This window comes from Rhinolophus ferrumequinum, chromosome 12 (assembly GCF_004115265.2).
Source record: "Rhinolophus ferrumequinum isolate MPI-CBG mRhiFer1 chromosome 12, mRhiFer1_v1.p, whole genome shotgun sequence".
Lineage (NCBI taxonomy): Eukaryota > Metazoa > Chordata > Mammalia > Chiroptera > Rhinolophidae > Rhinolophus > Rhinolophus ferrumequinum.
Genome location: NC_046295.1, coordinates 77,169,126 through 77,193,616, shown reverse-complemented (window position 1 = coordinate 77,193,616; position 24,491 = coordinate 77,169,126). Strand labels below are relative to the sequence as shown.

Here is a 24,491-nt window from a genome sequence, read left to right as displayed (position 1 = left end):
TAGCCACACAGCTTGTAAGTGGGCAGAGCTGGAACTCAAACCCAGGCTGGATTCGCATGGCCGGTTTTTAGAAACTATACTTACTTCACCTCATCACAGCCTGTCCCCAAGTGCTGCTGTTACATCTGATATCTTCTGAGAATGTCCAGCAGGAGAGGGCCAGAGGGGCAGCTGGAATAGTCAGGCCACTTAGAAAGTCTGGTGTGAAATCCTGCCATTCTGGATTGCACTGAGCTGTTGCAATACTCTAGTTTCACTCCCACCAGTGATGGTTGGTCATGATAAGCAACACCCAATAAGGAAATGACAGCTCACCCTTGCTCGGTAGAGGTTGCAGCTGGCGACTGGAGCCCTCATTCTGTAGATGGATTTACAAGGGATGTTGCTATTTCATTCTCAGCTCTTACCCGCTTGTCCCCCAAACCACAAAAGCAGTACTGAAAATTATCAGCTCCAGAGATAGACTTGGGCTCAAATCCCAGCTCTGCCACTTACAGGTTGTGTGACTTCGCCTCTCTGAGCCTCAATTTCCTCATCTGTAAAATGGGGATAGCAATACTAATGACTCATAGGATGGCTGTAAGCATTAGAGACAATGCATGTAACGCACTGAGCACAATGCCTGGCACAGGTAAGACTGTTATAACAAAGGCAGGCTCTCTTTCTCCCAGGTGAGATAGGGATTTATCAGAGGAGAGGGAATCCGCGTACAAATTCACACCAAGATCATTCATGTTTATTTACAAATAGGATACATACACGGGAATCACGGGGACATCTTAGGAACCTCAGAGCAGGGAACACATTTTCATCCCTGTCCCCCTCTTTGCCGGGCTCCCTCCTGACTCAGTTTGGGCTCGCTAGAAAGCGGCTTCTGACACTTTCTTGCTGGAAAGCCTGCAGGTGCACTGTAGGTTGGGCTCTCGCTGCTTCTCATGTCCACCTCCACCTGTCCCAGTGGGCCATGGACAAGGGGCTGTGAGCCTCTGCTCAGTCATTCATGTCCAGACCAAACTCTGGATACAACTCTTTGGTGGTGACACCTCGGATCACAGCTGAAAAGAAGGATGAATGTCCAGTGGGAGGAGTGGGAGAATGGCCAAAGCCTTGACCCACCCAGGACTCATTCTTGCACCTTCTTCCTGCTCCCCTAGTTGCCAAGATAACCCTGCTGCTACTCCTCCCAGGCCCCTCCACCATGGGCCCTGCCTCCTGGTCACCCCAAACTAGACTCACAGAACCCTCACCCCAGAGGAGTCAAACAAAGCTGCCCTGGAATCCTTTCTCCACACAGAGTCACTAGAAGCATCTGCTAAAAATGGAAACGTCCATTTACATTGTATCCAAGGCCTGCTGGAAGCCCCACTCCTTCGCCTGGCTCATGGGCCATGCCCTGGCTGTTTGGTGACGTGCTGTTCCTCCTGTGCCTTCAAAGGCTCTTCTTTCCTCCCATGGGAAGGGCTCTCCTCGGAGGGCCCCCGACCACCTTATCTCACCCCACCTGCCACCTTTTCCCTCCCTCAATGTTCTCAATCTCTGCCATTTGTCTCCTTCATAGCACTTAACACATTTTATAATTCATTCGTGTTCCTTTACTTAATGGCCATTCCCCTTCCCCACGCTAACACCGAAACAGAAGTCACGCGAAAACAGAGACCTTCAAGTGTCTGCTTCTCCAACGTGAGCCCACGCCCTGGACAGTAGCACAGGGTAGACAGGTCTGAAGCTGGGGTCTATCTAACAGGCGCTAATGCCCTCACCATCAGGACTCCAGCCCCTCACGCTCCTGTCTTCCTGGGCCCTGCCCATTCTCCTCTCCTCATCCATCTGTATTTCCCTCCTGGTTTTCTCCTTCCCCTTCTTTGGAACCCATTCCCCCACTGAAACACAGAGAAGCCCTCCCAGCTGCGGAATCCAGGATGCTGACAGGCAGTTCTACGACACGTGATAAAAGGGGCCGGCCTGGTGGCTCAGGTGGTTAGAGCTCTGTGCTCCTAACTCCAAAGGCTGCCGGTTCGATTCCCACGTGGGCCAGTGGGCTCTCAACCACAAGGTTGCTGGTTCAATTCCTCGAGTCCCGCAAGGGATGGTGGGCTGCGCCCCCTGCAACTAACAACGGCAACTGGACCTGGAGCTGAGCTGCGCCCTGCATAACTAAGATTGAAAGGACAACAACTTGAAGCTGAACGGCTCCCTCCACAACTAAGACTGAAAGGACAACAACTCGACTTGGAAAAAAGTCCTGGAAGTACACACTGTTCCCCAATAAAGTCCTGTCCTGCAGCAGCTGGACCCACAGCCCCTGCCTTGAACACCATCCCAAATGGTCACCGGCCACAGTGTCCACCAATCCAAGCCAGGTGATGCATCTGCGGCCACCTACACAAGTCCTTACCTCCCAGGTGGGCTGTCTGAGCCAGCGCAGACACACAGGTATCTGTGCCTTGGCTAAGCCCTCAGGTCAGTGAGACTGTGTTCAAGGAAGAATAAAATACCCCTTTAAGTCACACAGAGTCGCCCTTGCACTTTTTGCCTCTACAGCAAGTCAGCCACTTGAGGCCAGGATGGTGTCTTAATCAGTGTGAGTAGGCCCCAGAAGACTGGGAACCCTAGTCTTCAGTGCAGCAGGTGGGCGAGCCCATGCTCAAATCTGCCTGCAGCTCCAAAGCAGATTCTACAGTGGAGGGGAAAATCCCCAGGGAGCTGTACAGCTGCTTCGCTAGGTGACCGGAGGGCAGGGGCACTCAGAGAATGGAGCAGCTGTGAAGGGTGGGAGGGTTGGCACGTGAGAAGGCCCAGGAGCAGAATGCAACCACCCCTGGGGGGGGATGGGGATTCCTTCCAAGCCCTGATGCTCCCCTGGAGTCCCGCGTCTCACCGAGTTTGCCCAGCAGCATCTGGCCTACGTCCTTGATGTCGTTGTACTCGTGCAGCTGGGAGATGTGGTCGTCCAGTTCATCCACACTGTAGCCTCTGGGTCAAAGGGTGGAGAGAGAGAATCGTTAAGAAAGCTGATGAGGACGCAAGGTTCAGAGAGTAATGAGGCATCTACTTAACAAATGGTCACTAAGGGCCTACTAGGTGCACTACACTGGGGACATAGAGATGGCAACACAGACACTGCCCACTGAAGATTACAGCAGGGCAGGGGTCAGCCCCTGGTACATGCTCCCTGTGCCCTTAGGGAGGAGTCCCAACCACACTGCTACTGTGACCCTGGCCACAGGTGGGCACACCAGTGGCTAATCAGATCCCCTCAAGTGAAATGCACATTCAAAAGCTGCTTAGTCTGTGCCATGTGGCTGGAGCAAGGGGTGTGAGAACACGCAGGAGTTGTGCAAGAACCAGCACCTCCCAGGCACTGAAAACCCCACCTGCAGAGACAGAATGGAGTCCGGGTGCAGACAGGTGCAGAGCCGAGAATGTGGGCCCTGGAGAGAGACTGGGAGAGCGATAACCTCCATTCCTGCCAGCTTTCCAGTCCTAGCTCTTGGTCCACCCAGCCTGACCACACCCGACCCCAGAGAGGCTGCTGAGACACCATGAACCCAACGGTATGGTTCTGTTTTTATGCTGAGCTAGTATGACTGCGTTGCAATTACTGGGCTCGAGTTAAAAGTTATCTGAACGATGCTGAGGAACCCAGTGAGACTCACTCAGATATTAACTGGGAGAGCTCCTTGTCCAGCACGTCCCTCTTCTCCTTCAGTTTCTGAATGTCAAGGTGCACAGAATCCTCGTTGGCCCCAGCAGCCTGGCCAGACTTGGGAGACGGCCGCTGAGTGGCACAAAAAGTCATTAGCCAGACGGAGCCATTGTCCCCCATTCACAACCTACACGTTTTCCTCAATATTACCACGTCTGCTTGGTAATAGACACCTCCCCACGCCCGAATAAGACCACATTTCCCAGCTTCCCTTGGAATTAGATGTGGCCCTAAACCTAAGTTCTGGCAAATGGAACTTAATCAGAAATGGTGTATGCAACGGGACACTGGAGCTGCGCAGTGTCTTGGATGATGAGATAGACGCCACGTTGAAGATGAGGTGCAACAAGACAGAGCCCTGGGTCCCTGATGACTGTTAAAGCCATTATTATTTGGGGTTTTCATTCACTCCCAGCCAAACCCAATTCTAACTAAAGGACCATATCTGACTCCAGAGAATCCACGTCAGGTCTACTTGGATTCTTCTCTCAAGTCTATGATGTTGCTGGGTTTATTTCATTGGATAACAAAATCTTTCTCTGGGACTACAATTCATCTTTGCCCTTTCTGCCTCTCAAAGCTGCGAAGGCGAGTGCCTGGTATGCTGCTACTGTTCAGGAAACGTGTGTTGGATCAACTGTATGAACGCTACCAGAACAGACGGAGGAAGACGTGGTTCCAATCTTCCAGCCAGTCAACAAAGACTACCAGGAGCTGACAAAGGCTCCAGGGATTCACCAATGGAGAAGACAGCAAGCCTGGCCCCTGCCTTCATGGAACCGATAGCATAGTCCCAAATATAAAACACCAAACAACTATGCTCTTCTTGCAGAGATCTCCATTTAAAGTTCTACTCACAGGTCACACTTCATCAGAAAGGCCTTCTCTGACCACCCCATTTAAATGGGTACTTCTCAAAGACTCACTATCCCTTTGTCCTGATGTTTTATGACATCTGTCACCACCGGACATGTTATGCCTTTCAGTGAAAATATTTTCCTTTTCCCTCCTTTCTTCTGCCACCCCACCCCACCCCACCCCACCCCACCCCCGTTCAAGCCGTTGTTTCTCAGTCTAGTTGTGTAGTCCATGCTGGTATTGAGTCTTGCGCTCCCCCAGGCTGAGGCAGTTGGTCACAGGTCAGCCACTCACAGAAGCTCACACACCCTCCGGCTGCTCACGGGCAGCCCAGCTCCAGGGAGAGTTGTTGTTCACAATCTTAGCTGTAGAGGGCGCAGCTCACTGGCCCATGTGGGGATTGAACCGGACGCCTTGGGCTTTAGGAACACGGCACTTCTACAGCCTGAGCCACCGGGCCAGCCGGGAAATATTATTTTCATTGTCGGCCTTACACCACTGGAGTGTAAGGTCCATGAGGGCAGGGACTTTGTTAGACTCACTGCTGATTGCACTGTGTCTACAGTAGTACCCGGCACATAGTAGGCATTCAATTTATCTAATGAATGCATGAATTACAAATAACTAATCAACTAACTACAAGTCTTTGAAGTTGAGTGCTTTGAAGTTGAAGTGCAGTGTGCTACAGGCGTGTCTAACAGGGTCGCTGGACTGAGCTAGAAGTGGGGGTGAGGCTTCTCTGAGAAGCTCAATTCTACAGGATGAGTAGACATCAGCTTGGCAAAAAGCTGGAAAAGTATTCCAGACAGAGGACAGACGGTACATCCAAACGCCCTAAGACAGGAGAGAGCACATATGTTGGAGGGAATGAGAAGGGTTTACCTGTGGGTGGGATGGGTGAGGGAGGGCATGGTGGTGTCAAAAAGAACCAACCCCTTGTGGTGCTGTCAGGAAGGAGAGACAGAGCCCACTTGGAGAGCCTGGGGTGCCATTGACAAAGACAGGGCACTGCTTCTTCTTTGAAGCTTGGTGGGCACGAGGAAAAGAAGGGGAAGGGCTGAGAAATAACCCAGAGTTTCTTCGGATAAGGGGAAACCTTGGAGAGGGCTGGGGGTGGGTCAGCTGCTGTGGGGATGGAGAGGACGGCTAGGAGCAGCAGTACTTACACGGTGGAGGGTAAGGGGGGCGCAGGCATACTCACAGGGGATCGGAAGGCCCCGCCGCAACTTTTGGAAAGTCCTGGTTGAGTCCTGGAGAGGAATCCGAGGGAAAAAATGGCTGATTGGACCTAGAATTCGCTCCGGGAAGAGGGGGTACTGTGGGGGTGTTGGAGGAGTTGGGAAGTAGGAGCTACCGGCACTGGATCCAGTCGGGAAGGGGGCAGATACGCTCCCGGGATCAGGGTGGAGATCCTCGAGGAAGGAGAGATTCTGATAGGATGGAGTGTGTAGACTGGGTCGGGGTCTCGAGGTGATCTCTGGGATGAGAAAGTCTGGGGCAGACTTATGGGAGTCAGGTCAGGGATTGTGAAGGGATGAGTTTTCCCCCTGCAGCCCGCTCCTAGCCCACCTCCTGAGCCCTGGGGTCCGGGGCCCCCGTTTCGAGGGGGTTTGCTGTGCAGAAGGGTCCAGGGCGAGGGACGGAGCGCGGCCTCTCAGGTCCGCGGGTTAATCAGAATCCTGCGATGGAGCCCAAGAACCGTCACACAGCGAGCTGCGCGCGCACCCTGAGAAATAAGGCCCCGCCCCTCCCCGAGGTGGGCGGAGACAGGGGCCGCACGCACATCTTTTGTCGTGACGTCTTTCTCATAGACCAATAGTATTAGAGAATTGAGGCCCCGCCCACACCGCTGCGGCCTAGTTACCCCGGTCCCTCCTTTTGTGGCTCCGTCTCGCACTTGCGCCGTAGCGACCGGAAGCACACTCCGCAGTGGATGTCGGGTTGTGGCTCAAATTGTCCCGCCTCCTCCGCCCCCGTCCCGGGATGTCGGAAGAAACCCGACAGAAGAAATTGGCCGCGGCCAAGAAAAAGGTAAAACGTGCCGGGTCGCGGCTCCCTGACCCAGCCCAAGGCCCCTCCGACGGCTGGGCCGTGGCCAGAGTATGTGCCGCCTCGGAGGCACACGGGGCAAGCCCCTCGGAGCCTGTTGGCTCCCCACCAAAATCTTCTCACCAGTCCCACCCCCCCACTCCCCGGCAGCCCAGCCCCCGCCCTCGCTTGTCGCTCCCGGGTGACTTTGGGCCGGTAACCCCCGGGACTCCCGGCTCGGCCCTTGTCTCCTGCCGCCAAGAACCGGACCTTCTGGGCTCTCTGGGCTCCGTGGGCTCCCTGGACTCCCAGTTGCTAAGGACCTCGGTCCGGGCCCTGCGCTCCCTTCCCCCTCCGCGGAGCGGCGACTGGGGCATCCATAGGGAAGAGTGGAATGTAGTTACGTCACAATCACCCTCGGAACCGTCTTTACAGCCGCGAGCCAGGTGTTCGATCTAAAGACCCAGCCTCCTAGTGTTTTCGCTCTCTCCGTTTTCTTTGGTCGCGGCACAAATTTCCACCTTGAAGGGGACTCGGCACTATGGGACCTAGATCGGAGAGGTTTCAGGCTTCCTGTAGACTGTACCCCATGCTTAGACACTGATAGCGTAAAAAGCCTACATTTCACTAGTGATCTCAAAACGTTGACCACATCTCTGGGTGGCAATGGGGAGAATGTGTTTAGTTTGGTTTTCTCCCGTTTCCAGTCCCCAGAGAGTGTTCCTAATTTTTAATCTGAATTCTCTACCTCACGTTCTAATCATGCCCTATGATCCTGAGACCAGATTCGCCCTCAATCAGTGTTCTTTGGTGTGAGCTCTGCTTGTCCTCTGTGGAGCAGATCCCGAGAAACTGCTCTTCACAGCTGGGAATCATCCCCAAATCATCATCTCAACATGGGGGGCTCTGAGTGCCACAGGATAAATATGGGACTGAAGCATCCGTTTTGCTGGAGGCTCTTGAGAGAGAAAAAGCCTTTTTATATTAGTGCATTTAGGGATTACATTTACATAGATTTGTAAGATTATAATAGACGTCTCTCAAAATGGTGCTTGAGTTGTCTTTGCTACAATCGCAGATTCACTAGGGGTGTGTCTTCACTGCCTTCTACCATTGGGCTCCATTGATGTCAAAGTTTGAGAAGTACTGCTGTGCATCTCAATAGATGTATAAGAAGGGACCCTCATGCCTGATCACTTCAATGTTTACTTTTCCACCTCTGCCTCTGATTTTGCCCCCTGGCAGCTGCTGCTTTATGGCATAACCCCTGGACCTCAGCGTCAGAAGACTGAATTTAAATTCCATTATTGCCTTTTTTTTTTTTAAAGGCTATGTGATCAGTCCCTTTCTTCAGCCATGAAGTGAGAATTACAACACCTTGTAGAGTTGTTGTGGCATCGCATCAAATGGCGCATATGAGTATTTTGTAAACTGTAAAGTAGGATGTGAATACAGGGCTTTATAGTTCTCGTGAGTCTTACTGCGTTTCCTCTCTGCAGTTGAGAGAATTTCAGAAGAAAAACAACCTTGGTGTTCCTTCAGGAGCAAAGAAGAAAAAGAAAAGTAAAAATGGCAGTGAGACAACCACTTCTGATGGTTGTCACTCGCCTGAGGAGGTGAGTCTTGGCTGGCCAGGCTACTGGGGATGGAAGACTAGAACTTAGTGGTTAGATTGTGGAAGAAGTGTCAGGTACTGGTTAAGAAGTCTGGATTTGAATCTTATTTCTCCCTCTGCTAGGGATATGATTTGGGGAAATTCTTTAAGCTCTTTGGGTCTGTTTCCACATCAGTAAAATCCGGGTACTACTTACTTACCCTCATGGAGTTTAAATGAGACTGTTGTTTCTATCTGAATCCCTTAAATACAGAGCCTGGTGTAGAGTAAACATTCAGGAAAGGGGAGTTGCTATTGGACTTACTGCTCTGGTGGTTTTCCTCATCCCCAGCCTCAAGGGGAGGCCACTTACTATCAGGCTCTCCCTTTAGGAAGCACCAGAGGAGCCCCCGGGTGTGGTGAGGAGAGCCCTAGGCACTGGATTAGGAGTTTCGAGCTCATCTCAGCCACAGCTTGCTGGGTAACCTCAGGAAAAGGACTTCCTCCCCTGGGCCTCAGTTTCCTCATCTGTAAGATGATATTGTTGGATCAGATAATGTCTTCCAAACTTATGTTTTAGCTGTAATCCCCTTTGGTTCAGCAAACCTTTACTTGGAAATCGAGGTTTTAAAATGGAGATGAGGGTCTGGAGCCCTGCCAGGTTCGCCTCTAGCAGCCTGGGCCTGAGGAGAGGGGCTAATGGGCATATTCAGAGCTGCACTGGTCAGGTGACTCCACTCTTTGTGAGTGCATCGTTCAGGGGACTTTTCCATCTGTTCCTTGGCGTTGATTTCTGCCTCTGGCAAGGCAGCAAGCGGCTGTTTGGAACGATGGCACAGGCCGTGGTGTTGACCTTCTTCTCTCTCCTCTAGCATTCTCTTTCCCGGAACCCATCTCTTCTCCCTTCCCTGGCCCTCTTGCCTCTCTCTAAGACACTTTTCTCTGTCTCTCCCTGCCCTTGTTTTTCCCTTTCCGCCTCCTGTAGATTCAGGACATTCTGAAGGTGCTGGTGTCCGACCTTAACCGCTCCAATGGGGTTGCGCTGCCCCCATTGGACAAGTGGAAGGTGAGGCATGCCGAGATCCCCTCTCTGGCTTGCTCTCTGTCAGCTCTGCACGCCCCCAAGGCTTCTCTGGTTTGGGGGATACTTTGCTTCTGGCTTCTTTTGTGTTGCTGTCATTAACCCTCGGCCTGTTCATGTCTGCTTTTTCACCTGCTTGATTGACTGGGGTTTTTTTTTTTTCCCTCCCCCCATATCTTTCAGCATCTTGGAAAAGTTGAGATGTACCTTGAAGTTTTTTTTTTGTTTTTTTTATTAAAGTTTATTGGGGTGACAATTATTAGTAAAGTTACATAGATTTCAGGTGTACAATTCTGTATTACATCATCTATAAATCACATGGTATGTTCACCACCCAGAGTCAGTTCTCTTTCCATCACCATATATTTGTACCTTGAAGTTTAAAAGTAGTTTGGGAATAGTTTCCAGAGCAGGTATGTGGGATTTGCGCTTTTTGAGCCTCAAGTGTGAATGTCCAGTGGTGCTCTCAGACTAGGAGAGATTAAATAAAACTAAACCTTCAGGTCTTGTCCTGTGGGCATCTGTCCCTAAAAGACCCATAGACCACAGAGCAGTTGGTGGTTTTTCGAGGTGACTCATTCATTTTGGCTTGAGAGTCGGCAACCTAGGATTAAGAGAGAGGGGGTTTGCATTGTAGTTACAAGGTTTGAGATTATTTCTTCAGAGAAACTAACTGTAAAAATGTAAGGTTAAGCAAACAATGGGGGATCAGGACATCTGTTTCACAAATCAGCTGGACACTTAACCATATTCAGCGGGCCCTTGGTAGTGGAGGTACTTGGCCAGATGCCGGAGAAAGTAGGGGAACCAGAGAGAATGCCCACGGAGGGAGGCAGGCTCCACTGAAAGAAGCAGGATAGGATGTGGCAACATTCCAAATGCCCAACTGAGGGAGAGGTTGGTTTTAAGTGGACTTAAAGCTGGAGGGGGTGGCATTTGAGGTAGCATTCATCTCTGTGGAGAGAGGGGGAAATGGGAGTCCCAGGCCAAGGGCGTGGTGCAGGTAACGGCCAGGAGTATGAGTTCATGGAACATAATCTGTGTTTATCAGGAGATGACCTTCTCCGGATGTGATGTTGGCACTTCCTCCTTAATTAACTTCCTTGGAGGACGTCTGCCAGGCCAGAGGAGTAGGGCTAAAATGGCACCAGATCCTGTTGGAGAAGGCCATGGCAAGAGGGGCTGGGATTGGGCCCTGCTGGCTGGTGTTAGTCTTTCAATCATCAGGACTGCTCACGCCCCGTCGGTCCGGTCTCTGTAGGTGCTATGACTCACCTTGTCAGCTCAGAGGAGACGCTGAGTAGCACGGGGCGGGCAGCACCGGCCCAGAAGAGTCCTGAAGCCGAGTCTTTATGCTAATGTTCTGTGCCCACATCCCTCTGTCCTCCTGGAAATGAAGACCCAGACCCCATAGTCTCTTCCTGTTTCCAAGTCCTCTCTTTATCAATAACTGTTTCCCACTAAAGTTTTCTAGTCCAGTAATGCAGGCCAGTGATTGCATTATCCTGGGCAGAAATGATAGCATTTCCAGAAATGGGGACTCATGGAGAAATAAAAAATGTTTTTAGTGGAATAGGACATTTGAGAGGAGTGGAGAATGTTTTTGTGAAACTCCAGACTTAGCTACAAGACTTAAAATTACGAAATAAGTTGGTTGCTTACAACATAATCAGGTTATGTATATTTAAGTCCTTAGAAAAAGACTTTTTCCCCCTTCCGAGCTTTCTTGTGTCTTATGCTAGGGATCAGTAGGGACCCAAGAGAGACCCAGCGCTGGCCAGGGCCCATGCCTGGGAGAGTGCCCACCTCCCCCAAAGTCTCCTGCCTGAATCCCTGCTCCTAACCTGTTAAGAGTCAGTTGTACAGGTTGGCAAAGCAACACCGGGTTCCAGGGTCAAAGGTCACAGCTTGGACAGTAAACACGCAACTAGCTTGACCCAACCTCAGCTTCCTCAGGCTTTGTAGCACTTGCTCTAAGGAGGGCAGCAGATAGGGGTCTTCAGAGGCCAGGGCTGAGGGGTCTAGAGAGAGCAGGCAGCTACCCGGCCCCCCCCAGAGAGGTGCAGCCTCTTCCTCCTGGACCCGGTTTCGCTGGACAGGCCTTGGCTACCCAGGGCTCTTTCCTCATCAAGCTTCAGTGTGTCACCCATATTCCTCATCTCTTTGCCCATTTGTCCTGTTGGACGTTGGCTCTCTAGAGCCAGAGGCTTGGACTAAGTGTCCGGCCTGAGACTGGGGGGAGGCTGGGTGGGGCTCTGGTCAAGCAAGTGAGTCCAGTTGGGGGAGACAGAACAGCTTCTCCATGGCTCCTGGTCCTCAGGATTGTTCTTCAGGAAACTGAGTCAAAGGGTAGACATCTTCCCTTTGGTTTCTTAGGTGGTTTCTTGGTTGGGGAGGTATTTGGAGCTAGGAGGTTGGGGTGGTGTTACTTTTTCCCTCTAGGAACAGGAAGAGGCTTCTAGTTGGGCAGCTTCTTTTCCAGAGAAGGCCTGAGTCGAGCAAACGCAGCCAGTGGTGGGGGAGGAGAGAAGGGAGGAAAGGAGGGGGAGACAGGAAAGAGGCCGAGAGCTGTGCTGACCACATCTCCTTCTCTATCACTGCTACCCTCTGCCCAGCAGGGGCCCACGGTGAGGGTCACTGAGGCACAGACAGGCTTTCTGGAAGAACAGTGCCTTCCTTCTCCCTGACTTGGCACACCTTCCTTCCACCTGCTGTGGCTGCCACAGGTCAGACCCTGGTACTGTCTTTTTCTGAGGCCAGTGAGAACAAGGCCCCCGTGTGTTCACAAAGGAGGTCGTGCAGTCTTCTTTGAGCTCTGGCTGGCCAGACGCTCCAGAGCAGCCCCAGCCCTGGGCGAGCCACAGCCACACCCCAGAGTGGCTCCCAGCATGTGTGACTGTCACTCTGACTGCAGCAACACCTGTCCTACCCGCTCCGCACCCCCGCATCCATGGCAGCGAGATGCCGTCTTTCCCGCATGGCCCCCTAACCCCTTGCTCTGTTCTGTGACAGGGGCCCAAAGACCGTGCCGCTCCTGCAGCACCACCTGCTGATGACACCATGTCCCCTGACGGTGTCGTTTACCAATGTGCTAGTCCCCCCCGTGTCACTAGCATGGCATCAACTCAGGTTTGTGCCTCTTCCGCCTTTGCCCACTGCCCCACTTTATGTGCGCCCTTCCTCCTTCCCAGAGGACTGGACCTACCATGGACTCTTCCCCTTTATTCAGGTAGCTTGGTCCCTAGGGCCAACCAGCACCCTTCCTGAGGCCTGGGATGGGGGCGGCCAAGACCAGATGTTTCCTTAAGGTTCAGGAAGATGGAAGGTTGTCGGGATGAGTTTGGCCCGCCCCACCCCCGGGTCGTTCTTACCACACATTGAATGACCACCTCATGCGTTTCTTCCCAAACAGAACTATGATGCTGAAAATGGTCCTAGTCCTCTGGAAGAAAGCACGTGAGTGTCTCCTATGGGGGCAGCCGTCCCTAGGCTGAGGGAGTCAGGCAGGCCGCTGCCCGTGACCCTTTCTTTCCCATCGAGCCTCCTGCACCCCTGACTCCTGTGTTCGTCCCCAGATTTTCATCTACCGAGGGCCTGCGTCAGCTTTCGCAGCAACTCAATGGTCTTGTTGCCGAGGTACCCCAGAAACTGGAGCCTAGAGGGGGTTGGAGGGGCAAGGACAATATGATAGAAACCGAGGCAGAGTTCCTAAGAGGAAGGGAAGGTGCTGGGAGCAGCCCGCTGGGCTGGGTCACGTGTTTAGCTAGTCATTCCTTCTCGAGTCTCCTCTTCGAAGCTGTGCGAATGCAGGAGTTGGACCACGAGATGGGGTATGTCATTTTATCCTGCTGCGGAGAGCACAGGATGAGAGCTGCTTAGGAGGGGTGGGGTAAGGGGGAGATAAGATCCGGGAGAGGCTGGCGCAAAGGGGTTACAGGAAGAGGGGGCAAAATTAGGCGGAGAAGACAGGAAGTCGGAGGGCTTCGGCGTGGAGGGGACAGAGAGCATCTCCATGTGCGCTCTCTCATCTCTCCTAGTCTGCGTCCTTCGTCAACGGGGAGGGCCGAGCATCTCCTGCTGATGTAAAGGTTCTGGAGGTGAGTGGCCCTGCACTGTGGCCCAGGGGCCCTGTAGGCCAGCCCCTCCCCCCAAAGCAGGGGCTGGGTGCCCCGCTGCCAGCTGAGACAGCCCAGACACCCCCCAACCCTAATGATTGCTCTTTCTACCTCTCCCCCTACTCTTCCTCCAACTCCTCCTTTCTGCATGCGCCTCAGAGCCGGTTCCAAGAGCTAGCTGGAGCCCTGGAGTCCAGCACACTAGGAAATAAACAACTCAGTAGCAAGATAGAGGAATTGGTAAGAGTCCAGGGGGTCCCCGAATTCCACACTGCCAAGTGGGGGCGCTGAAGAAAGGGGCTGGTGGCCTCTGGTGCCAAGGGAGAACGGGATGCCGGGGGCCTAGGTCTCAGCTGGAGGGACCCTAGAACACGGAGCATGTGGTATGGCTTTTTCTGTGGCTGCCTTCTTTGCCTGCTCTCTGTCCCCCAGCCACCCCTGCTTGAGCCCTCTCCACACTTGCCCTGGTTGCTCTGTTGCCTCTGGGGAAAGCACTAGCTTTACTGTTCTGCTCTGGCCCTGACTCCGCCCCGAATTTGCTGTCTTTGACCTTGAACAAGTCACTTTTCTCTGGGCTTCAGGTTCCTGAGGAGGTAGAATTAAAGGGTCCATATAAGCTCAAAAGAATCAAACACTTAAAGATCCTTTTCGTTCCTGTGTCTCTGCTACTGAGAACAGAACCCAGCCTGTGGTGTGTGCTCAGTAAATATTCGATGAATGAATGCACCCTTCCAGACCGTGAGCTGGCAGAAGGGGTAGCCTTCCCTTCTCAAACCCCATTTCTAGAGGTTTATGTCCTTGTTCTCTCACGGGAATCTGGATTGAGGTGCTCATTTCTGTAGCTGGGAGCAAAGCTACCCAACACCCAAAGTCTCTGCTTGAACTTCGCCATGAACTTTCCCTTGAAACCCCATTCCTGGCCCTTGCCCATCCCTCTTTCTTGGTCTGGGGAGCGTAATAAGGGGGACAACTTCAGTTACCTTCCTTTGACTCTTCCCACAGGAAAAACAGAACCGGGAAACTCTGGATCAACTAGAAAAAGTAATGTGATTTCTTTGCTCGTTATACATGGCTGAGGGGTTTGGGAAGGCCTTAGACGCAGAGACCCATTCTTGTCTCGCCTGCTCCCAGCCTGCAGAAAGAAGGGGCCTGCCTCACCCTTCCCTGCCCCACCCCAACCTGGCCTCATGGGTGGGCCTGTCCGAGGCTATGGGTGGCTTTCTGGGCGCATGTCGTTTGCTATTTCATCCGTGTCTCCTCCCAGTAAGATAACGTTTCTTTTTTCCTACAGGAGAAGGAGGAATGTGAGCAAATGATTGCGAATGAAAAAGGGGCTCTAAGAAAACAGCTGCAGGTGAGTGGAGTGGCAGGGATGCCCTCGTATCCCCTAGGGAACATTTCTTTTCCTCTGTTTCAGCACTTGTTTGGCTTTTCTCCCAAAGGTTCATATCCAGACGATAGGGATACTAGTGTCTGAGAAGTCAGAATTACAGACAGCCCTGTACCATACTCAGCACGCAGTCAGGCAGAGAGAAGGTGGGAATCTAGCCGCCCTGTCCTCCTTCAGCCCAGCAGCACATGGGCAGACCTCCAGTGGCATTCCATCCTTGGGCTCCATTTCTGCCATTCCAGGAATGGCGGAGGAGTTTGCTGGTCGCCTGCAGTCTTCCCAGCAGCGCGTCAAAGAGCTGGAGCGGATGCTGTCCACCTTGTCCTCGCAGCAGAAACAGGCGAACAGGGTGAGCCTAGCCACCCACCCAGCCACTGGAGGCGCAGCTGCCCCGAAGGGGGACAGCCTCGAGGTCCCTTCTGTAGGGTGGAGTGTCTGGCTGCTCAGAACGCAGCGCAGGCCATTTCTCGCTGCTTTGAGGTTGTGTGGTTGTTAGAAGGAACCCGGGGGTGAGTTGTTTGCTGTGGGGATGGGGGTGCGCTGTCTCCCCAGCGAGCACTGGGTGCCAGCCCTGCCCCAGCTCGCTGTGGGCCTGGCCAGGAGCGAGGTGTTTGGGCTGCATAGGTAGAGAGCAGTGTTTTCAGCGTGTTATCCTGTGTGCAGAAAGCGAAGAGGTGTGTGTGAGAGGGATAACACAAGCCGTGTCCAAAAGGGACCGTAAAACCCAGGGGAGAGGACCACGGTGGCTGGGAGACGTGTACCTTCTGAGATGCAGGGCTACGTCAATGTATCATCCATTCAAAAAATGAACAAAAGATTACAATACAAATTGAATCTCCCCCCTTATAATGCGCTCCCACCGCAGGAAGAAAACGGGGTTCAAGAATCAGACAGACCTGAGTGTTCAGGCATAGCTCTGTGATTTTAGGCAAGCGACTTAACCTCTGATGCTCCGTGTTGTTCACCTGTAAGATGGAGATAATGATAGTAACTGCCTCCTGTGGTGCTTGTGAGGATTAAAAGGGTTAATACGGTGCCTGGTAAGCGTTCACCAAAGGTTTACAAGTGACGATGGTAATAGTAACAACAGCAGCAGCATTGTCTGCTATCTCTGGGCCTCTGTCAGCGGCTGTGAATTAGATCTCTCTCCCTGCCCCTTCCACCCTTACCGGGTTCTTATCAAAAGCAGAGGAGAACGTGGGCATGGAAGTGCTTTGAAAACCCGGAGTGACTCCGGGTGAGGAGGTGTTGCTGTGGAGTTACTGTAGCTGCTGTTAGTCTGAGCTACGTCTCCTGCCTGCCCAGGCCTGACCCGGCCTTTTTCTATTTACAGCAAAAGGACGAATTAACCAAAGACCGGGACACCCTCACGGTGGAACTTGTGAAGAGAAAGTAGGAAGGGGGTGGGGGCGGCGTTGGGGGGCCCGGGCCTGGGTGGTGTGTTGGGAAGTGGGAGGACCACAAGCAGCATGGTGAGGCAGTCGTCCCCGGGGACGCGTGCAGAGCCAGCTCTCGTCCCAGCTGTGTTCCCGACTTAGGCTTGGCCGCATGCAACGCATATCCTCTCTGTGGCCTGTCACTTGGGACTTTTGATCCCGGGGCCCCTTCCAGTGCCACTATTCTGTGGTTCTTTGGTGAGGGCAGTGGGGCAGTCACCAAAGCGGTCCTTTCTGTTCTTTATTCATGCCTTTTTCCACTGCCCCCGGTCACAGCCATACCATTGATGACCTAAAGCAGCAGAAATCAGAACTGGAGGAGAAGCTTCGGGTCTTGATGACCGAGAAGTCGGCCATGCAGACTGGGACAGAGGAGCTGCAAAAGAAGCTGGAGATGTCAGAGCTCCTACTGCAACAGGTGAGGGGCTGCAGCCCCAGGGACTCCAGGGCCCACCGCACCCCTCCCCCCGCCCCCCGCCCCCCGAGCCAGGAACTAGAAAATTTAGATCCTTCTTCTGGTCCTCCATAGAATCCTCTAGATTTTGATTGAAAAATCTATAACGTGGGGTCCTGCCCAGAACTGCCGGATCAGAGTCTCAAGGATAGGGCTTATTTATTGTTTAAAGCATTCTGGTTGAAAACCATCGTTTTATAGATAACATTTATCAGGCTAGCCCATGAATCTGTTTACTTCTTTTTGGGGCCAAGCCACCAGGTAATCTGGGTATCTGGGTCAGAGAGCTCCTCTTTTTCAGTTTTTCTTCACACTGAAAATACCCTGCCTTCATGTAACTTCCTTCCACTGGGGTCTTTCTTCTCTCCAGAATAACACAGGAAAAGTGGCATCTTTTTTCCAAGACAGACTTTCAGATACTTTGAAAGGGGGTGTGTGTGAGTTTCCCATCCTTCCTACCGTGTTTCCCCGAAAATAAGACTGGGTGTTATACTGTATTTCCCCGAAAATAAGACCAGGTCTTATATTAATTTTTGCTCCAAAAGACGCATTAGGGTGTATTTGCAGGGGATGTCTTATATTTTTCATGTACAACCATATACATTTATTCAAATACAGTCATGTCATCTTCTTCTGGGACATCGTCATAACGTACTAAATGCTTCCGTCTGGCTGACGATCTTAACTGGGGCTTATTTTCGGGGTAGGTCTTACTTACAGGGAAACACGGTAAGGTCTTTTTGGAGCTTAACAGCCCCAGCTCATTCAACCATTTCTCATGCTATCATCCTCTTGATTGCTCTCTCCTGGATGTGACCTGATTGTCAGCGCTCTTCTGTGGGACCCCAGAGTGAAATTGGTCTGGCCTGGGCAGCAGGCAGCTCTTCCGACCTCCTCTCCTCTCCTCCCATTCATCCATCCACTAGGGGGCAATCTTTATGCCTGGTCCTGTGATAGGCAATCTAATAAATGGGCTACGAGAGATAGAAGTTAGAGCTTAAGGGTGCTTTGACCCAACCACGCCACTTTGAGGACCAGCACCCGGGTGTAGCCTCACTCATTATAGCCACCTAGGTAAAGGTATGCTGACGATATGCTATATTCATAGATAGGACTACTGTGCAACCATTACAAAAATTGAATATACCTGGTATGCAGCAAAGTGAAAATAAGTTGTAGAACCATATATGCTAGAACCATAAAACAACAGAACTATAATGTGCATTCATTAAACATGTGCGTGTATGTATAGAAAGGGTCTGGAAGGATGCACATCAGATGGATGGGATTGGGTGCTAGAGGAAAGGTTGGGAGGACTTTGAACACTTACTGTCTGAATAGTGTACAATGAGTATTTAGTAAATATAAACCCTACGGACGGGGTACAATAATATAAGGAAAGAAATCTTTATTGACCCTGAGTTGCACGTGGTTCCTAGCTCAGACCCTTTAGGGGAGGCACTGCGTGAAACAGCCTGGGTCCCCCAGATCTCACCTCATTTTTCACCATCCAGTTTTCTAGTCCTTCTGAAACCCCTGGTGATGGCAGGCAGCAGTTACTGGAGCAGGCCCTGGAGGAGCGAGCACAGCTGGAGATATATGTGGGGCAGGTGAGGCTTTGTACACGGAGGGGTGTGGAAGGAGATGACCCCAGGTGACCAGGAGCAGGTGAGGCCCAGTGGCAGCCCCTGCTAATGTCTATACTCATTTTTACAGCTGCAGGATTCGCTAAAGCAACTGCAGATGGAGAGAGACCAGTATGCAGAGAATCTAAAAGAAGAGAACGACATTTGGTACCGAAGAATGCAACAGATGACAGAGCAGGTGACGTGACCTTCTCAGATAGGTCACCCCACCTTAGATAGGTCACTTGATCTTTCTGGGCATCTGTCAAATGGGAATCCGATCACTTGCTCTATGCAGCCAGAGGCAGATGTGTGTGTTTTGTAGATGGGGGTAGAGAGGGAGATGGTCGCCTGGCCATTTCCTCCATCCCCTCCCTCCATACTTTCCTTCCCCCATGCTTTGGGCAGATGCGCAAGTTAGGTGAGGAGAAGGAGCACAGCATGAATCAGGTGCGGGAGCTGGAGGCCAGCTTGGCTGAACTGAGGAACCAGATAGGTAAGCTGAGGTTGGAGTGATCTGGGAGCAGGATTTGTCGGGGGAGCCGATGAGGGTGGTTGGACTGCCCCCGAGGAGGTGGGTGGATGGAAGGGCATTGTGGCAAAGGGAAGAGGTCTGTACCAGGAGTTGGCAAATCTTGTAATCTCGCTGAGCCTCAGTGTCCCCATGTGCAAAAAAAGGGTAGAGTGCCCACTGTCAATCACCACACTGTCTTGCACATAAAAATGTAAAGATCTCTTTGAAAGTGTCTTGAAAGATTGAAGATCACATGAGCATGAGGAATTATCAGTCAGGAAACCAAGATTTCGGGTGAGGAGGCCGAGTTAGGAGCCATGGATCAAGAATAGGGTTTTTGACTTTTCACAAAGATGGCGCCGAAAGCGAAGAAGGAAGCCCCTGCCCCTCCCAAAGCCGAAGCCAAAGCGAAGGCTTTGAAGGCAAAGAAAGCAGTCCTAAAAGGCATCCACAGCCACAAAAAAAAGAAGATCCGGACGTCACCCACCTTCCGAAGGCCCAAGACACTGCGGCTCCGAAGGCAGCCTAAATATCCTCGGAAGAGCGCTCCCAGGAGAAACAAGCTTGACCACTATGCCATCATCAAATTCCCCCTAACTACCGAGTCAGCCATGAAGAAGATAGAAGACAACAATACACTTGTGTTCATTGTGGACGTCAAGGCCAACAAGCACCAGATCAAACAGGCTGTGAAGAAGCTCTATGACATTGACGTGGCCAAGGTCAACACCCTGATCAGGCCTGATGGAGAGAAGAAGGCATATGTTCGACTGGCTCCTGACTACGATGCTTTGGATGTTGCCAACAAAATTGGGATCATCTAAACTGAGTCCAGCTGGCAAATTCTAAATACAAACTTTTTCACTGTAAAAAAAAAAAAAAAAAAAAAAAGAATAGGGTTTTTGAGATTATAGAGGCCAGAGGCCCTGATGGTATGCTTCTTTTCTCAGCTGTCCCCCCACCCCAGGACCCCCCAGCAGGGCCCTCAGAGATGGAACAACAGCTTCAAGCTGAGGCAGAACAGCTACGAAAGGAACTGGAGAGCCTGGCAGGGCAGTTGCAGGCCCAGGTACAAGACAACGAGGGTCTGAGTCGCCTGAATCGGGAGCAGGAGCAGCGGCTGCTGGAGCTAGAGCGGGCAGCCGAGAGCTGGGGGCAGCAGACCGAACAGCACAAGCAGATCCTGGAGAACATGCAGAGTGACCGCGTCACCATCAGCCGAGCACTATCCCAGAACCGCGAGCTCAAGGAGCAGCTGGCCGAGCTGCAGAACGGCTTCGTCAGGCTGGTGCGCCGCCCCACCTGCCCCACCTGCCTCCGCCTTGTCAAGTCCTCAGGCACAGGGCGAGACACCACCTCTCTGGGCCTTTGTTTTTCCACCTTTAAAATGGGGTGGTGCAGGCCCTAAGTGAAGTGGTGCCTATGGAGACTCGCTATGACCCAGAAAGCCCTGCTCCCATGATTTTCCACCCTTCCCTGAGCTATGGGAAGGGGATACCATGTTCTGGGGTCTCCACCTGCATTGGGTGGCTGCTGATGGCTTCTCTCTCTCCAGAGCAATGAGAATATGGAGATTACCAGCGCGCTGCAGTCAGAGCAGCACACCAAGAACGAGCTGGCCAAGAAGCTGGGCCAGCTGCAGGAGAAGCTGGGGGAGCTGAAGGAGACGGTAACCTTGCCCCAGCTGAGAAGGGCTCGGGGATAGGCACCAGCCTCTGGGGGCGGGGAGGCACTTGGGCAGGGATAAGCTGGGTGCCAGGGCCGGAACAGAGGCAGCCCCAGCGTAGAGATACAGGTTACCCCAGAGTTCTCCAGAGCCTGTGACTGCTTGTTGCTCCCTGCCATCTGACCTTTAGAGGTGGATAACCCTGCATCGTCATCCCTCCTAGAGGCCTTGAGCCCAACTAGAGAAGAAGAGACGTGGACGGTGGGCAGTGGGCGGCTTCTTGCAGTGAGGCCTGGGTGCTAACCTCAGCCTCCCGGTTGCTATTCACATCACATCTCTAAGCCTCAGTTTCCTTAACTAAAGGGGAGACGAGCATTTTCCTCATAGTGGTACTGAGGACGCGGTGAGAATCAGGCACGTACAGTGTCAGGCAGTTAGTGTAGATGCTGGTTGGTGCACTCTGCTTTTCCACCAGTCTGGCTCAGAGTTAAAATAGGTGGTTACGAGCTGTGGGGCTGGGTGCAGGTGACATGGGGTTCTGGGCAAGGGAGTCAGTCACTGAGGCCCTGGAGTGAGGACGTCGGGCCCGGGCAGGTGGCCGAGCCCCTCCGTGGTTACCTCAGGCACAGGCGTCTGCCTGTGCTACGGGCTCAGAGTCGGGAAGCAAGCCACCCCATGTCCTCCCTCCCGGGGGCTCCTTGCAGGTGGAACTGAAGAGCCAAGAGGCCCAGAGTCTGCAGCAGCAGCGGGACCAGTACCTGAGCCACCTGCAGCAGCACGTGGCCGCCTGTCAGCAGCTGGCAGCGGAGAAAGAGATGCTGCACAAGCAGGTCCTGCTGCAGACCCATCTCATCGACCAACTGCAGCAGGAGGAAAGTCAGGGCAAGGCGCAGGCCGACATGGTCCGCCAGGAGCTGCAGGAGGCCCAGGTGAGGGATTTGAGTGCTGGGCCCCGAGTGGGAAGGCCTGCAACCCATGTCCTTTCTCACTCTCTTTCCTCGTCCCTTAGGGGCACCTGAAAGCTGCCAACCAGCAGAATCAGAAGCTGCAGGCCCAGCTGAGCCTGATGGCTCTGCCTGGGGAAGGTAATTGGGACTGCCCAGAGGGAGCGGACAGAGCCCAGGGAGGAGGGGGACTCTTAGCAGCATAGGATTGAGTTAGAAGAGCCCTTAGGACAGCGAGTCCGTTTCCTCCGGGGACTGGCAAGCCCAGGGTCGCACGGTGAGGCGGGGCAGATCTGGGCCCTGTTGCTGGGCTGCTGCACCTCCGTTGGGGAGTTGCCTGAGGACCCTCTGGCTGCCCAACAGGAGCCGGACTGGACAGTGAGGAGGAGGACGGGGAGGCTCCCCAGCCAAAGCTGAGCATACCAGAGGACCTGGATAGCCCAGAGGCCATGGTGAGTCGACCTCCCTGCCCCTGCCTGTCCCACCTTCCTGCCTCTCTCATATCCCTCCCAGACACCCTCTGACCTGTTGGCTTCCGCCCTCTGACTTCTCTTGATCCCCCACTCCCCTGGGAGCCAGTGGTCAGCCACGGCACAGTCCTTGAACCACAGGTGTGCCCAGAGGCCCCGAGGAGTGGAGATCCTCTGCCTCCGCGCCCCTCCGTGTCCTGAGCATTCCCCTACAAAAGCACACACGCACCTCTTGCCCTCAGGTGGCATTTTTAAACTCGGCCTTAGCCAGTGCTCAGGAAGAGCAGGCACAGCTGCGCGGGCAGCTGAAGGAGCAAAAGCTGCGCTGCCGGCGCCTGGCTCAGGTGGTAGCCCCGTCCCAGCACGAGCTGGAGGAGGCCCCAGGCCCCAGCACTGGGGGGGAAAGCGTGCCTGTGGAGACCCACCAGACCCTCCAGGTGGCCATGGACAAACTGCAGGTGAGAGAATCTCCCCCAGCAATGGGCGGGCAGGGTGGGGCGCGGTGGGAGGGGCCAGCCACTCCTGAGTCTGCTTGTTGGCTGCAGAGCCGCTTTACGGAGCTCATGCAGGAGAAGGTGGATCTGAAGGAGCGGGTAGAGGAACTGGAGCATCGCTGCATCCAGCTGTCCGGGGAAACAGACACCATTGGTGAGTGGGACGGCCAGGGCAGGGGCATTGTACGGTGGATGGGGAGCCTGACAGCTGAGCCCTGTCCACCTGGCCGCCCTCCTGCAGGAGAGTACATCGCCCTTTACCAGAGTCAAAGAGCCGTGCTGAAGCAGCGGCACCGCGAGAAGGAGGAGTACATTAGTCGGCTGGCTCAGGACAAAGAGGAAATGAAGGTAGAGGCCCTGACCATCTCTGCGGGGGGAGGGAGGTGGGGTAGGAGCAGGGGTGTGGGTTGCTGAGCGCCTGTCCCTCCAGGTGAAGCTCCTGGAGCTGCAGGAACTGGTGTTACGCCTGGTGGACGAGCGTAATGAATGGTATGGCAAGTTCCTGGCGGCTGCCCAGAACCCTGCTAGCGAGCCCACTGCAGCGCCCCCAGCCGCCCAGGAGAGTGGTGCTGCTGACAGCCAGGATGGTGAGTAGAGCCCTCGGGAAAGGCAGGCAGGCAGGCAAGAGCTCGGCTTGCACAGCGCTCTGAGCCCTGCCTCCCTTTCTCCAAAGATCTTCGCGAGGTAAGCCTCGCTGACAGTGGGGAGCCTATCCAGGGAGAGGCCCTGCAGGGCTTAGCTACCCCTGAGAACCCCACCGCGCAGCAGATCATGCAGTTGCTACGAGAGATCCAGAACCCCCAGGAGCGCCCAGGCTTGGGCAATAACCCCTGCATCCCCTTCTTCTACCGGGCCGACGACCACGACGAGGTGAAGATCATGGTGGTCTAATAGCCCAGCACTAGCAGACAAAACTGGACCGTCTCCTCCCCATCCTGTCACCCCTTTGATCCTTAGACTAGCAAGATAGGACCCCTGAGAAAGGGGTATGATGAGATACACACCTACGGCTCCCTTGGCCCCTTGGCCAGGGCTGTCTTAATCTCTGGGCTGTTACTAGTTTCAGAAAAACGAAGAGCCAGAGTTAGTTTATTTAGGAGGCTTCTCCTCACCCCCACCAAGCAGTCCTTCAGAGGGGCTCATGCATCCTCTACTCAGAGGCACTTTGGGGCATAAGTGCCCCCCTCGCCCAGTTAGACAGCTGGGCAGCACTCTCATAGGCCTGGGGACAGTTGGGGCTCACCAAGGTCGGGCACGGGCATAGCTGGTGGTGGGGTGGGCTCCCTCCCTCAGTGTATATATTATATCTATGTAACATTTTGTATATTCTGGGAGTAGGGCAGCCCCCTATATCATAACGGAGGTCGGAGCTGGCAAATGGGGAGCAGTTTCTATTAATTAAATATTGGGGGGTGAGGGGAAACTTATTTATTGATAGTATAGGACAGATGGAGACAGGGACGGGGGTTATGCCCGGGTGATTTGACTCCTGTTTTTTGCTTTTTATTTCGGAATAAATGGATTTAGCCATACTGCTTGGCTTTGCGTGTTCCCGTTTCAGGTCACTGGGTCCTGGGTTCCCTGCCGTGGGCACTGAGCAGGGAGCAGATCCTGTCAGCAGAGGGCAGGTTTCTGCACTGTGTCTGAGCATGTCCAGTGGGCTGGTAGAGATCTAGGCCTGGTACTGCATGCTGCTTGGTGAAGCCTGGGGGACCTCACGGGGATTGCCATGGGGCTGGAAGGGGCAGTCCTGCTCTAATGGCCGACAGACCCAGAAGCCTGAGCTAAACCTGGGCAGGGAAAGCAGGGTGCCAGCACTCAAGAGCTGACTTCCAGGCCAGATAGTTTCCGTTCCCTGACCCTTGACCCTGCCCTCTCTGGGGGCCTGTTTGTCCTGTCCCTCCACAGTGCCCGCCCATGCCCCACGTTATCCCTTCAGGCTGAGTTGGTGGCCCTGTACCCCAGTGGCCAGAGCAGGGTTCACAAGATGAGGACCTGCTAACTTCCAGGTGTTTTCCTAGTAGGCCTTGGAAAGGACGGGGCCTTGTTTCACCACTCCTTACGGCACCCTAGCAATAGCTGGTCCTTCCCCACCCCTGGACCCCCATGTTGAAAC

The 24,491-nt window shown here is 53.5% G+C and overlaps 3 protein-coding genes across 9 annotated transcripts; 2 read left to right on the top strand and 1 right to left on the bottom strand.

Moving 5' to 3' along the window:
• Positions 1–699: 699 nt before the first annotated feature.
• On the bottom strand, positions 700–6,231 carry SWI5 (SWI5 homologous recombination repair protein; the record flags this gene model as incomplete). The annotated part of the gene is made up of 5 exons (XM_033122959.1): positions 700–1,055; positions 2,879–2,973; positions 3,657–3,778; positions 5,766–5,814; positions 6,134–6,231. Coding segments are annotated over 5 exons (429 nt in total), but the record flags the coding sequence as incomplete, so codon positions are not given.
• Positions 6,232–6,450: 219 nt separating this feature from the next.
• GOLGA2 (golgin A2) lies at positions 6,451–23,907 on the top strand. 7 transcript variants are annotated; one of them, XM_033122948.1, is made up of 27 exons: positions 6,451–6,595; positions 8,092–8,208; positions 9,172–9,252; positions 12,280–12,396; positions 12,680–12,723; positions 12,843–12,903; positions 13,305–13,364; positions 13,542–13,622; positions 14,385–14,423; positions 14,674–14,736; positions 14,825–14,918; positions 15,015–15,121; positions 16,106–16,164; positions 16,485–16,626; positions 18,177–18,272; positions 18,379–18,486; positions 18,696–18,783; positions 19,752–20,089; positions 20,357–20,470; positions 21,172–21,396; positions 21,477–21,552; positions 21,775–21,863; positions 22,124–22,339; positions 22,427–22,529; positions 22,617–22,723; positions 22,806–22,962; positions 23,049–23,907. In XM_033122948.1, exons 1-27 carry the CDS (start codon positions 6,548–6,550, stop codon positions 23,264–23,266), a joined length of 3,048 nt encoding a protein of 1,015 aa, XP_032978839.1. In that variant the 5' UTR covers positions 6,451–6,547; the 3' UTR covers positions 23,267–23,907. The 7 variants fall into 7 exon arrangements, with proteins under 7 accessions (XP_032978839.1, XP_032978841.1, XP_032978843.1 ...); XM_033122950.1 differs by lacking the exon at positions 9,172–9,252; XM_033122952.1 differs by lacking the exon at positions 12,280–12,396.
• LOC117031942 (60S ribosomal protein L23a-like) lies at positions 19,140–19,692 on the top strand. Its single transcript, XM_033122958.1, has one exon. It carries the CDS (start codon positions 19,155–19,157, stop codon positions 19,623–19,625), a length of 471 nt encoding a protein of 156 aa, XP_032978849.1. The 5' UTR covers positions 19,140–19,154; the 3' UTR covers positions 19,626–19,692.
• Positions 23,908–24,491: the final 584 nt, after the last annotated feature.